The sequence below is a fragment of the Micropterus dolomieu genome, linkage group LG14 (genome assembly GCF_021292245.1).
Source record: "Micropterus dolomieu isolate WLL.071019.BEF.003 ecotype Adirondacks linkage group LG14, ASM2129224v1, whole genome shotgun sequence".
In the NCBI taxonomy this organism is placed as follows: Eukaryota; Metazoa; Chordata; class Actinopteri; order Centrarchiformes; family Centrarchidae; genus Micropterus; species Micropterus dolomieu.
Window position 1 is genome coordinate 25,192,359 of NC_060163.1, and position 14,641 is coordinate 25,206,999.

The following is a 14,641-nucleotide window of genomic DNA, read 5'->3' on the forward strand; positions in this document are numbered from 1 at the left end:
TGGCTTCAGGCAACAGATTCATGTTTCTATTATCTGTATTTATACAATGGCCACCTAAAACCGTTGTGATTCGCAAGTCCAGAGATTCAGTCAACATCAGTTTACACAACATTAGTGCTGCATTAGATTAAAGTATTTCCAGATGACTAGGTAACTTACTAGAACAATTGTTCCAACAGCATTTCAATGTGAAACAGGTCTTGAATAAACATTAAAATATAGTCTTTGAAATTCAAATCAGCAAATGACATTTTCCGAAGGAAGTGTTTTTAATTTTGTATTTTAGGCTTTCTCCACACATTCCAGCCTAGGAGACATAATACTGAAGTCATGTTTTTCACCATCATGAGTCATCAAAAGTCTCTGTCATTGCTGCAAAGTTTTTTCTGGTGTCAAGAGGAGCTTTGTCATCTAAGGATTTTTAATAAAGTACTGACACAAGCTTTAAAATATGGGTCCAAGCCTGCATGCTGTTCCTCTTCTGTCCACATTGAACAGAGCTCTCCGCCCCAGCCTTAACTTATGTCACATGACAAAAAAAAAAAAAAAAGATTATTTCCTCCTCTCAACACACAGGATTTGACGCTGGAGCAGCGGGAGGTGACATCCTATGAAGTTCAGTCTCAGTATAAACGGTCTCTAGAGAATCTCTCAAAGGGAAACTGGGAAAAGTAAAAGGATGCTTGTGGACCCCCCCCCCCCCTTCCAACCCAAAAACAAAATACTTATCACTGAAACTGTTGACTGTGTGGCAATATCAGTGAAGTTCACCCTTTGTTCTCCTACTGTTATAGACATGTGTGAACTAGTTGAAATATGAAGGTTAACCAGAACACACACACGGTCATTTACTCTAGGTGGTCACTCTGGAAACCTAAGGCTCATGCAGCGCCGGGGTGTGTTTGGCCACCACTCACAAGTCAAGGTGACCCCTTGTCATCAAGTTTTACTGTGTGTGCGTGTAAGCATACCACACTCCCATTTCTCACCGTGTTCCGAGTGTCAGCTGGTGTATAAACACTCATCACTCACACACTTAGATCCAGAGCAGAAGCCGTTTTCTGTGACCGCATGAAGTAATAATCACGCAGGTAATTCCTGAACAAACAAACACTCTGCAATAGTCCTGCTTTCATCAGCTACGACCTGCATAAAAGATGTCATGGATTTTATCTTCTATGCCTTCTTTTTAAATTATACAATTAGAAACATCAGTTCCCAAAGTAAGTGTGTGTCCTTTGTTATCTTACTCAGTTGTTTAACGAAGCCATATCTTTAGTTCGAGCCACATTCCACATGTCCTACTGTTTTGTTATACTGTGTACTTTATCACGAACGTCTACTGATAAACAGAGGTGTTTTTATTCTCATGAACCCTGACAGAAACTTTCCCTAACCGTACAAAACGGTCAATCTTCCCTTTCTGATGTTCTTAATATAAGTCAGTCTAGCTCAAAAAAAACCACACAAAAAACACAAACAATTACAAATATTGCAATTTCAATGAACCAGTCAGGGAAAGTGAATGCTCTTAATGTTAGAAATGTATGTTAAAGCTGACATTAAACTGAGGTTACGTGTGTCAAATTCAGCTGTGTTTGTTTCATTCACAGCTTCTTACTGAAAGCAACTTGTTGCAGACGCCTCCAGGCAGCCCTGCAGCACAGCATGGATATAGTGGAACCCACAAACATCTTGTCCATGGGTGAACTCAATCAACAATGGAAACTCAGAATATAGGTTACTTGTGAGTGTATATTCAATATCTTACACATCTGTATCTAGGGATCTCAAAGGATTTCTTAAAACCATGAAATGGGGCATGAACAAAACAAGGTATTTGTTACAGTATCATTTCTTGGATATAATTGCATTTGTATGGTAGTTAGACGTGGAAGCCTCTGTTTTTAGTATAATTGTTGTGTTTTAATTGTGAGATAGGCCCATCATGGACTGTGTCAATCTAAAATGTAAACTTACAGCAACTCTTGCGTTATTGTTAAACCGTGTATAATGACAGATGTTTAATGTAAACTGAACTGTATGAAGGTTTTGGAGGAGCTAGCCTGATGAAGAACAAAAGAAGCCGTTTGATCTTCCTGTACTTGAACACTTACTACAGAGGTGTCCAAATACTTGTAAGTGTAACATTCTTAACCCAATCGAGATGGCCGTTTGAGCAAACTCCTTTCTTATTTAGGATTCTCTTTCATTATGCCTGCTTTTCATCTGTTCCTGACTTAATTATGCTGCTGTGCGGAGGAGGAGTGGGCATTTTATTGGGTGCACCTGTACAATCTAATGCATTCCAATACAACTGTAAATGCTCTTTTGTTGACACCTTCATAGGGTTGTTAATTAAATTATGTATTTTAGTCATAGTGATTGTGTTGTACTGGACTGGAGTTTCTTCTACCCCCTCATGTATGTAAGTGGGAAGGACATTTAAAATACCACCTTAAAAGAAAAGGTCATGTTCTGCTTTTTGGCATTCCTCTTTTGATTTATTTAGTTACATTTCCTTTTTGTGCATGTAACAGCTTTGCAAAGTAAAAAAAAAAAAAAAGGCCCAAAGTCCTCACCAAAGGGACTTACCATCTCCCACAAAACTGCTCAACTGTAGTCCAGCCTTTACTTCCATAACCTCTGTGTCACTTTGTAAACCCGCATCATAATGCTCGCCTAGTGGTTAGTGTGGCCCGCCTTAAAAAACACTGGTGGAGAAACACACTTTGCTGCAGGTCACACAGTGACAAGACATCCGCCCACTTCCTCCCCTTAGACCTCCCTGCCGGACAGCGCACAGTTAAAACATTACGTATGAAGGATCAATAGCTCCTTTTCCACTGCAAGGCACCAGCTCGACTCTCCTTTGAAAAATTGTACCTGCTTCCAGGTACTTTTTTTCGTATCACCTCCGTCGAGGTTCCAAGCGAGCTGAGGCGATACTAAAATGTGAAGTGAAAACACGGCAGACTGCTGATTGGTCAGAGAATATTCACTACATCATCACTGCGTGCGCCAGAGAGTTTATTTTACAGTTTTCGTATGGAATTTCATCACCAAATCCACTTCTGAGAAGTTTTGAGGTGAGAAATCAGCTGTGTAGATTTTGAATATTGACAGTTTTACGAGAAGTGATGGCGGAACAAAAATGTGCTTGAATATTTTCGGAGTTGAGCAGCTCCGAAAGTGGCTGCGGGGGAAGCCTGTGCCAGCCTGGGCCAGCCGCCCGCTCACAGACCGCTGCAGCAACAACGGCAGAGGAAAACACAGCTGGAAGGTTTTCATACCACTTATCTGTCTTTACATTCTGAGGAAGGTTGAGACGTTTTAACTTAAATCAAGACACAGCTGTATGTGGGTCACTGGTGTGTGTTGCATTGAAAATGATGTCGCGGCAGTTGTGTGTGGCGTTGGTATAACGACCAGCTACATTGAGGGGGTACTATCTGCAATCGAAAACGGAGCACAGCCAAACTGAGTCGGGTCGAGCTGAGCTGGTACTGGCAAAGCGCCAAATGTGTTTGTTTTGGATGACACTACCCTGCTTGTCAGGACCCACCCTACTCTGCTTCTGATTGGCTACTAGTCCTTACATAGGTAACGCGCATGTGCAACTCCAAACAAAGATCTTGTAGAAGTAAGAAGGCACTGAGTGTATATTCTAGCATGTTGTCCAAAATCGATTTGTATGAATATACCTTATTTTAGCTCCACATACATACATATTTTCTTCATCGTCATTTATTATACATACAGAAAATGACTGCTAATATTAATAAAAGCCATTAGATTTCTGCACTGCATTATATACTGTATCTGGGAGCGATAAGCTGATCTATATACACACACATTATGTCCATTAGTGTTTTGCCGCTGTCCCTCATTATGCTGTTTCCCAGTAAATGGCCATTATTTGCTTCTGCTCCGTCAGTGTGACAATCACCATGCTAAAGCTGCACTGCTTCAATGCCCTGAGGAGATGGAAATTCAGTGCCTTTCTGCTGTGTGTGTGTGTACTAATGTGTGTACAGCCAATTTCCCTTTCAGATGAGCTCTCATCTGCGTGCAGGCGAGCAGAGTCAGCGCCCCCTATTCCACAGTTGCAGCTTTAGAAGGAGACGGGAGAGAGGGGGCACTTCCGCTGCCATATATGGAAGCGCTGGAATTCCCCCCGTGACAGGGCAACCCATCTTCATTCACCTCACGTTCGGCTCATACCACAGGAAGGCTGAAGGGGTGGTGGGCGAGGTGAGAGCAAGGAGGTGATGGGAGGACGATCATCATCGCCTCAGAGGGACACATCTGATTTGGTCTACACAATCACACACGTACAAGTGAATGAGCATATACTCACACGAGCTGGTGTTCATTCAGGTATCACAGACGAGGTCAGGATTTAAAAAAAAATAAAAAATGACAGGGAGCGACTCATTGTAGCAACATTTCCTGTGCATAGACAACGCAGGAAGGAATATCTGCACATGTGTGATGCCAGGATGTGCTGTATAGCATGCAGGACTGTTGTGCTTGTGTGTGCATATGCATGGTGAAATTTGAAAGGATGCAGCCTAGCACAGCAGTGAGATAATGGTGCATTTTAGCTTTAAATCCCCTGAGAACACCTCGTCACCCCTCCTTTTCCCCCCCCCTTCCGACCCAAGATTCCAGATCGAATGACACTGGTGCTAAATATCCAATTAAAAATACACACACCCATTGTGCAGTAGGACATTCCTGCTTTTTCTCCCTCTCAAGCCCCCCCCCCCCCCTTAACTTCATTCTAATTAGAGTTAGAAAAAGAACAGTGGATCCACACTCTGGTCTCCTCACTCCACTTTCATTTATTCTGTTCCATCCTGTGTCTCTTTGGAGATCCGTCCCAGTAACTTTCCTTTCATCCTCAGCCAGCCTCCTGCTCCCTGACAGCCTCCACCTCTACTGCCCAATCTCCCTCAAGTTAGATAACTTATGTGCTGACGTACTGCGCACACACACACAGCGGATGCAAACAGTTTTGTACGATGGCTATGAAAGCCGTATTGTAACAGTAGTTGGTAAAATAGAATAAAAAAAGGATAAGCACCCTATACTTCCACACCTGTGCTGAGCTGATACCTTCTGGATGTTGATTTTGTGTCCATTCTGAGCCTAAAGGCAAATATTGAAGTCATGAGTGTAATGTAAAAACAAACTTTGCAGATAAGTCTGTTAGACATTATGTATCATGTGTTTCTATGTATAATACAGTTTGGAGACCAAAACCTTGAATCTGTATAGCTGTAACAATTTTTCAACCATTTGGTGGAATGAAAAATGGATCAGCTACAGCATGTTGCATTTCTGGGTACATTTTGTTTTTGCTGTGTACTTTTCTTAATCCCACAGATAACTGGTCAAACATGCACAATAATAAATCATGCTTGAAGCATTTTCTACCCCCAGCTACTAACCCATCGAACACGTCAACTGACGTGCAACGAAAGAGAAACGTCTTCTTTTCTCAGCTTTCCAACTGTCAGCGGTTTTAATAAAACTGAATGACATGCAGCCATAACACATGTTGACTACCTATTTAAATGTAATGTGTTGCATGTAAACCTGTTCTCTGGGTGTTGCTGAAAGACTGGCTAATGTAAGGAATCCCTGACTGAAGTAGAAGTAAATGGAGGTATGATTAGGGGTCAAAAAGACTCGAGATACTATTATGCTACATTCATGTGCTCTTCGGATGGTCCCATTTCCCAACTGGCGTTTCATACAGACGTAGCATGCAGTTGGCGAATCTGAGTTTATTCCTTGATAACGGCTGCATACGGTTTTTTGTTAGGTTCATGAGAGCCAAGAGACTCAACTGCACAGCCTGTGTGCAACTATAATACCAAAAACAACGCGCCCAAAGAGGTAAAGCTGCACTGAGCTGAAGAGTTGGTGATTATTCTCAAGGGAGATCAAAAATACAGTGCGTAATACAGGTTCAAGTGCATGACTAAAACACGCTGCCCCTTGTTACCCATCTGCCCTGCTCCCCTCTTACATAACACAATTTATAACCCACAGCTCTGTCAGACAGCGTCACGATGACGCTCACAGAAACGGCTGCTCCCTAAAGATCAGTAACAAGGCTCAAAGCTAAAACAAAGCCTGAAGCTTCAGGAGGAACAGTATTCTGCTGGGACAGAAGCACAAAGCCTGCGATGTAGTTTCGAACAGAGACAATAGAAGTGAAAGCAGTGTGACTAATCAGAGAGGAAAAATCACTGGTTTGAAACAATCACACTGGAGAAATCCTGCCTGAGCAGAGCATTTGGATTCAATATGCTTCCTTACACACGAGCACAGAGGCTAGATGCTTTGTTTCACCTCAAATGACCTCAAACATGAACAAAGGAAAACGTACCAGCGCGGCACAATCTGCCTGGTCGGTACCGAGGTAGCACACGACACCAAGGCATCTTTTCATAGCGTGAAAGAGGGAAGAAAAACATACTGAGAGCTTTCTGCCAAAAAACCCTTCAATCCTCAGTCCATCCACTGCTGCACGTCATCTTTTCCCCAACAGATGCCCTGCCTCTCACCTGCAGCGCTCTGCCTACAACAACAGCTGTCTGCTGCCTAATGGGCTGGAGAACACACAACCAACAGGCTACAACTCTAATGAGACGGCATACTAGATCACAATCCAATGAAATCTTATACAATACTGGCTGTGGTCATGGTACAAACTATATACACAAGTTGTTTGCAAAAACAGCTGAAAAATACACTATTGTTGAGCGTAATTCTCAGTTTCTCTTGTCCTCTGGGCTAAGAAATGAAAAGGCTCTAGAGGGAAGAAAAAAACTGAACAGATTGTACTTGTGTGACTGTGGGGATAAAGTGTTCAGTAGTATTACTCACAACCCCCACTACACATTGGCCAAACATCCGTCCCTTGAGAACAAATAGTTTTGGCTTCGAATGAGCCCTGCCATAGTTTTGTGTCTTGCGAGGATTGGACTTGAAAATATGACAATATTTACAGAGAGATTTGTGGCTCCAATAACTTGAGGATGCTCCCTGGTGACAGTTAAGCAATACAAATACTAATACAGCATTCCTGTCATCTTGAGATTAATACCGTACACCTTTTATAATGCTGCTTAGACAGCTTCTGTAAATAACGTGCTTTACAACAATAAGGGTATGTGATTTTCGATGTTTTCTTTCATCAAGTAAATGTGCTACAGAAACACTGAATCGATATTGCCCAGAGAACAAGCCGAACAACCCTGCCTCCACAAAATTACTTTCATATACACAAATCTGCATTGGCAAATATGTTTAGTAAGAAAAAAAAAAAAAAAAAGTTCTCAGCATCTAAGGAGACAATTTAGCAAAGACTCTGTTTAAACCCCAAATATTTTACATTCAGTATAGAAAAAGCAGCAAATCCTCACATTTGAGAAGCAGGAACCAGCAAAAACCAAGTCCAGTTGCCCTTGACTTTAACCTTCGTTGGATAACTATGACCTGGATGACTGAGAATCTTCATAGACGTCGAACCAGCAAATGTTTGGCACGGGTTATCAAAATTGTTCTGTCAATCAGTGGCAGGTCTATGCGGCAAATAAAGGTGCAGGACTGTTTTATGGAAAGGTTGGGTGTGCAGGCACTGCTCTGATACAACTTTCATTTCTTGTGTTTTTTGGGGGGGTATTTAGCTAATCCACTAAATTAACCAAAAGCAGACATTCCCATCTGGTTATATGAGTAATAAGCGGTTTCTTCATTTGACAAACAATATACTAGACTGTTTTATCAATATTAACCAAACCTGATCTGGTCCTGGACTCTATAGAGATGGACGACATGATTGGTATATAAAACGCAGAACACCAACACCTTCACAGTACAAAGAAAGCACGTAATCAATCAATCGACCAGCTAATCTCTCTACAATACACTCCTTCTATTGAACACTTCGTACACAATCTCAAACCAGCCTCACCCTGACACTCAAGCTTCTTTCAACAAATGGTGCCTGCAGCACTGTTGGGATTACAACGCTTGGCTCCTGAACAAACATACAGATGGTGCTTGTTCAGCAACCACAACAACCTGAGGAAACACAGTTTACCCACATTGTCACTGGGTGACGAACACATCTCCATGCAGCATTTAAAACTTCAACGAACTGAATCCAGAGGGACAATTAACTTGATGCTTCAGTCCACACCAAACGGTGAATTCCGTTCATAATTAGCGTTTTCTGATGTTAAATTATGCATCACAACGGAGCCAGATACAGTTGCAGCCACTCTACAGTATGGCTGCTGACACACAGGCGAAACACACACATACAGTCGTGAGACACTGCCCCCCCCCGGCATACACACACACACGCCCGCCTGTGTGAGTCATCCAAAAATTACATTCAGCATCTCTTGTTTCTGCAGCGGAGGAGTTGGGTTAAGGCTTCGGTCCTCTGTTGTGGAGTTTGAGTTATTGTATTCAGGCAGCCAATACTCTGACAAACAAACTGCATACGGAGCTGCTGAAAAACTAAACCTTTTTTTTTTTTTTACATCCAGGGAGGGGTCAACATCAACAGATCTACTTAATCCAGTTTGTAACCACCTATAGCAGCTGACCCCAACAGTACCTTGCTCGGTGTTACCTGTTGGGGAGAATTACTCAAATATCAAACAAGCCGTCATGTTTAAGCTTTTTGGCAACCTCTTTCAAATCAGAACCTGCAAGAGCACCAGACAAACATTCTCCAATGACTCCACTACCATGTGGTCAATTAAACAATTAATGTTGTGACGCACAACTCATTAAGACCGAGACAAAAGCAAAACATTTTTTTCCAGGATTCCTTTGGTTCAAGAGTAATATCGCAGTATAGGCTATGCCAGTTACGGGTTTTTTTTTGTTTTTTTTATCTTAAACCTTTTTCAGAGGCAAAAAAATGTTTTGATAGTTTCAACATCTGGTTGCTAAATTCATCTAGGCATGGCTGATTTTACTTAAATTGACAAATATTACCATCCTGCACTTAAGATAGCATTTCACCTGTAGGCTAGAACAAGATTATAATTTCAAATGATAACTGGAGTGTTCATGATTTTGCGTCATCCTCGCATCCTAAAACCCTGTCATTTTTCCGACAGCATTTAAGAATAAGTATCCAAAACGTATGCCAGTATCAAGTCAGCATGATTGTCTCCCAGTATGTGTGTTTTGACTTAATGCAGAAGACGTTTTTAGCATAAAAGCCAAATATGGACTGAGCAATGTTAGCAGAGGTATGCACTCGAGTACTTTCTGCATGACATTTTATGCTCTGCTCTGATGTTCATGATCCCAATATTGATGCTGCATGATTTAATTGGTGACGTACTCCACCCTCTCTTCTCAAAGAAGAAAGAGACTTTGAGTGTCATCTCATGGGAGCTTGCACCTCTGGGCCTCTTCATCTTCCACGCCTGTAATGAATTAATAAAGACCTGGATTTTTCTCCAAACACATCCCCACACAAAGCTCAGCTCCCTCATCGGATCAGCTCGTATAAGACCCCCCAGGGCCCCACCACTGCAGCACCTATTGCCACACCAGCGAGCATCAGTCTCCTAAAATCAGCACCCAGCAGCGGGTCAAACTGGCAGCGCCGCTCTGCTTCTCCTCACTCCTGCTGACTCCATAATGATGCAGCCTGCTGATGACAGGAAGAAACCCCACAGCTGCATTTCTGCATGATGGCATTTTCGTACTCGACCCTTTAGCAGAGTGTTCTCTCGCTAAGATCGACAGCTTCTCTTCCCCTTGCCTCCGCTTTCTTTTACATTGCAGCTGCAACAAATAGTTACGCTTTTTATCTATTAATAATTTGTCTAACTATATAAATCGACTATCCAGTATTACTTTTCATGAATAACTGCCTCCTTATACGCCACAGCACTGCCACCCTCTCTTCCTCTTCCAAATCCTCTTTTCTGTGGCTTCTCATTAACGATCCAAAGGAATCTCGCACAGGTCACAATGTCCAGCGCCTACTCCTTGTGCACCTTTGAGCACTCATTAGATTCTTTTTCAGAAAAAGAACGAGTGTTTGTGTATATTTTCAGGCATCTTCCACAATCTTGGAAGCCTAAATTCTCATGTCAAGTTACAACATCATGCCTCACAAGGAACCATGAACTCTCACTGACCCACCCTCCATACATCTTCGGCTCAGTAAGAACACACTGCCCTTCTCCTCCTGCATGACCTTCTCCTGTACAAAAAGCTTTATTGGCACTCTGGCTCGGAGCGTTTCTGCAGGAGTGTGGACCAGTGACAAGTTTCCTCACATAAAGGAAAACCCTTCTGCTGCTGAAATCTACCTCACCTGGAGAGCTGCCCTGAGTGCAGTGAAACTGAAGAGCTTCCAACGCCACCGCCGCCTGCCTCTGCTGAAGAGGAGCTTTGTTGTGGAAATAACAATAGAGGACGTGAGAGTTTGTCACTTTTTGCCTCTCAGCTTTCAACCAGAGCATGGTGGTCCATTCAATGTCAAGATTTCCTAGAGTACATTAGACATTGAGCAATTAGTGTTTAGATGTTTTTTTTGGGGGGGGGGGGGGGGGGGGGACTTGAGGTTTCTGCAGAAACACAGGGTCAAAGTTACAGTTCATTTCACGAATACAGGTTTATCACGAGTTACTATCACTGAAGGTATCAATGAATCATCAAAACAGACAAAGAAATCTAAGTAGCATCATTACCCACAAGAAAGACATTTTGGGATCTCCATCCTACAAGTTAATTATCTCTCAATAAGATTTAGGCTGTGACTAATTTGGTATTTATTTGCCATTAATGAAAACGGCTGCCTTTGTATAATAACCTCAATCTCTATAAGCCTAACAAGCAGTCTCAGACCGGTCTAAGTTTTCCAGCATCCTTTCGTGGAAAAAAAAACACAAAAATGCTTAATGCTTTCTTGGTTTGTCCTGGTGACTGAAGATCATGTAGCCTATTTATCATTAACTCACTTCACACCATAAGAGTACAAGCAGGTGTGTCACCAAAGTGGCCAGACATAAGCAAAGACACCAGTCAAGTGAGCTGAGTCAAAGTTATCCATGATCTGTCCTCTGTCAGCGTCCTTTAATCAGCGTCCATCGGTGCAGCAGGTGTCTCTCCGCGGCAGGAGGAGCGTTAACAAACTACCAAGCCGTGCGTCTTACCTTGTAGACATTCTCCGTTATACGGTGCACCTCGTCGGTCCGGGACATCCTTGTTGAAGCTTCGGTCAGAACCATAGACTAGGATTTCCTTTGGCTGAGAGGGTTGTCCAAACTGTGACGGGAGAAATAACGCAGATGGTCGCAGGGGATCCGCGGCTCCGGTCTGTGATGACTGAGAGACGAGCTCGTCTGACCGTGGGATCCCAGCTTTTATAGGAAAGTCCTCCGCTGCGCCCACACCGGCTCCCCACGCAGCCAGTCAGTCGGTTGGAGCGCAGAGGCGGACTCACTTCAACAGGGGCGGTGCTGCCTTCACAGACGGTGGGAAACAGAGCAACTGAACTGCGCCCGAAGATTTGGGACCTATTATTATGCAAAAATGTTCATGTTTTGTTCATTGAACAGTGTGGTTCACTTAAGAGGACACAAAGCATTGCCTATCTAAGGAAAACATACGTTAAAATAAATCGTAGGAAAAAATTGTACATTAAAAAGCAGACATCTGTATCTTTGAATATGACTCTATACAGGCCTTAGTAAACCTGCTGCTAAAGGGACGCGTGGTGAAAATAAGCTGCTGCCCCTTTTAAGCCCCCATTCCTCATGCTTGCTGTAAAATGTAGGCTACAGATTTTCTATGTTAGGATAGGCTACTACCTGGCCACAGGTTTGCTGTGATGTGATTTATTTAAACACACTTTGATTCTGCAATTTTTGCAGGCCTAAAAGCAAAATGTTTTAATAACGAAAGCCTTGAAAGTGGAATTTCACCCATAGTCCCTCCTTGAGACAGGGCCTCAAAATCAGGTAATACAGCAGGGCCCAACTTAAGATCCCTATCACATTGAAATGTTATTTTTTTGGGGGGGGTTAATTGTGCAAACACTGAGACTGTAGCTTGGGGGAAGCCCCTTGATTTCTGTGGCCGTGTTATTATTATTATTATCAATAAACCGTAACTTACCCTAACCAAAAGCATCAGAAAGGGGAACACTGTGATCTTGGCGCTTTACGAGGAGTCTGTGAATGCAGCATAGCACTTGCACAAGCCACGCCCCCTCCGCTGTGTCACGCTGCCCACGCAGCCGCCTCTGCTGCAACCATTCAGAAGACCTGACCAAGGATCTCTGTATGGGAACTGGGACAGAACTCATTTATTCAATATGATTATATCCAAACATCAAACCACTGTTTATTTTATGATATTCCTATAGGCACATGTCTGGTTTAGATTACATTATTTATTTATTTATTTTTTTTTACAAATCCTGTTGCTGAGAAACTGTCCACATTATGTAGGGTTGTTTTTTTTTGACATGGCAACATGTAATATATCTGTAGATAAGAAACCTTTGTTCACGCGTGTGTTTACTGCTCTATATTTGTGCGGCTCCACTCCTTTTGGCTGAGTGGGCTCTGGTTGGTATGAGTGGGATGGAGCCGCTTTTTCTTGGATTTCAAAGCCTTGCATGGTGGGTTGGGGAATCCCACACATTTTAGGACATCACGATCTGAAGGCCTTTCAACGGGGAATGTATGAAAAAGAGACAGATGAAGACACCAGAAGACCAGCGTGAAAGAGGACAGTCGCGCCTTTTCTATTCTGCAATGCATTTCTTAGTGAGATAAAGTGGATGAGATATTTTAGGGCTGCTCCTAGCCAGGATATTAAAGTGGAACCTCAGCTCACTGTAGAACACACTCATTTTGTTTTGATTGTCACATCTGATTAAAGCAGATCCTGTGGAGACCAAACTGCAGACAGTCAGTGAAAATCAATCAGGCACGTTTACTCTTTACCATACTTCAGACTTACCCCCAGAAATTTAATCAAAATCAAGTTTTCACTACAGACTGAACTTGAACTTGCAGCACAGAGCTGCTGACTTAAGATTTGGACGTGGCCCTTTTAGCCATGACTTGAGACTTGAAAACAAAAATATTCCATGCTCAAGTAGCCTAAATCATTTTGAGACCTAAAGACTTGCAAATTACTTGAAAGACTTGTGACTTGACTTGGACATGTGCTCAAAGACTTGGCACTTAATTCTGAATACGAACATTGTGTCAGAAATGTGTGGAAACTAACATCTTCACGACAAACTGATCTTCAGCTTGCCTGTTCTTCAAACTGTGGAATCAACTCAGATTTCAGCCACAACAACGAGGACTTCAGATTAGATTTTTGGAAATGTGCTTATTAGCTGTCTTGCCAATAGTTAGATGAGAAGATTTATACCGCTCTTGTGTTTAAATAAGAAGCTACAGCGAATGGCCTGTTAGCTTAGCTTAGCATAAAGACAAGAAACAGTTTGCCTGGCTGTCCTGGAAGTCACTGCACCCAGCCAAGAAAGAGTCCTGCACACAACCCTCCGAAAAACCACAACTTGTCATTTTTCCACTTAAACAAAATAATAGATATAATATGTTGATTAGTGAGCTTCAGTGCTGATTGTAAAAAGAGTTACTTCAAACTCCCTTTATATAATATTTTGTAGACCTATTCTTTTTTTGGTAATATTTTGTTAGTATTTAGGCTTTTATTTGACATGTAAAAGTTTTCAGATGACAGGAATTGTGGGGAGAGGAAGATGAAGAATGACCTACAACAAGGGTCCTTTGGACTTCCATTAAAATAATACATTCTTTAGTTAAATCTGTTCTGCATGTTATTGATGTCCCCGTGTTATTAGGTATCTGCTTATAGTAAAAAAATCTCTGACAGGCATCTCTGCACAAACAAATTGCCAAAAAAATGACCTTAAGATTTGCAGATTACCTAGAACCAATGTAGCTTGTTAACAGGTAACATATTATATTTAAGTGTTTTTGATAAACACCAAGGGCGCTGCTGAGTGTTCACTTGTGCGTACACAACAAACATGATCGTGTTACGGTCAGCCATGTGTTTTGTTGATGTTTGGTGTCCCTGGAATGCTCAGAAGTTGAGCTTCAAACCAGAGACAGAGCAGGTGAAGGTCAGAGCCTTAACCCCTGATGCAAGACTTCAAGACATTTGTAGATCTGAAAGGCTTGCAATTAATTTCTGAACACTTGGACTTTGACCAGCCAACTTCTGCCTGGGTGTATATTCAGCACATGGTGGAGGTGTAGTCAGGTAGGCAGGACTGGGTGGGCAGGACACACACACACCTACATACCTGCAGCATCCATTCAGCTGCATTTGATCTCCCCTTCATGTACATCCTACTCACCATTGTCTCAGCCTTTTTCTCCCCGCTTCAGATCCGTGATTCATCAGCGCTGCGCTCTGACATTCAGGTTCCTGTGTGTGCGTCGCCCACTCCCACACAGCACTGATGGGCTTGTAGTGCGCAGTCGGCTGCAGAATGGAGCCAGCCCATTGAAAAACTGTACATCGTTGTGAAGAGGGTTTTAGTAACTTGACAAAGACATCAATTCAG

General features: G+C 42.5%; 1 protein-coding gene across 4 annotated transcripts in view; it reads right to left on the bottom strand.

Moving 5' to 3' along the window:
• The window catches only part of LOC123982680 (brain-specific angiogenesis inhibitor 1-associated protein 2-like), a 71,432-nt gene extending 59,978 nt beyond the window's left edge, over positions 1-11,454 (bottom strand). Inside the window, exon 1 of one of the 4 annotated variants that reach the window (XM_046068399.1) lies at positions 11,217-11,454. In XM_046068399.1, the coding sequence (XP_045924355.1) occupies positions 11,217-11,291 (75 nt within the window). In that variant the 5' untranslated portion in view covers positions 11,292-11,454. The remainder of the gene's footprint in view (positions 1-11,216) is intronic. The other 3 variants (XM_046068398.1, XM_046068400.1, XM_046068401.1) reach the window with 3 other exon arrangements.
• Between the last annotated feature and the right edge of the window lie 3,187 nt (positions 11,455-14,641).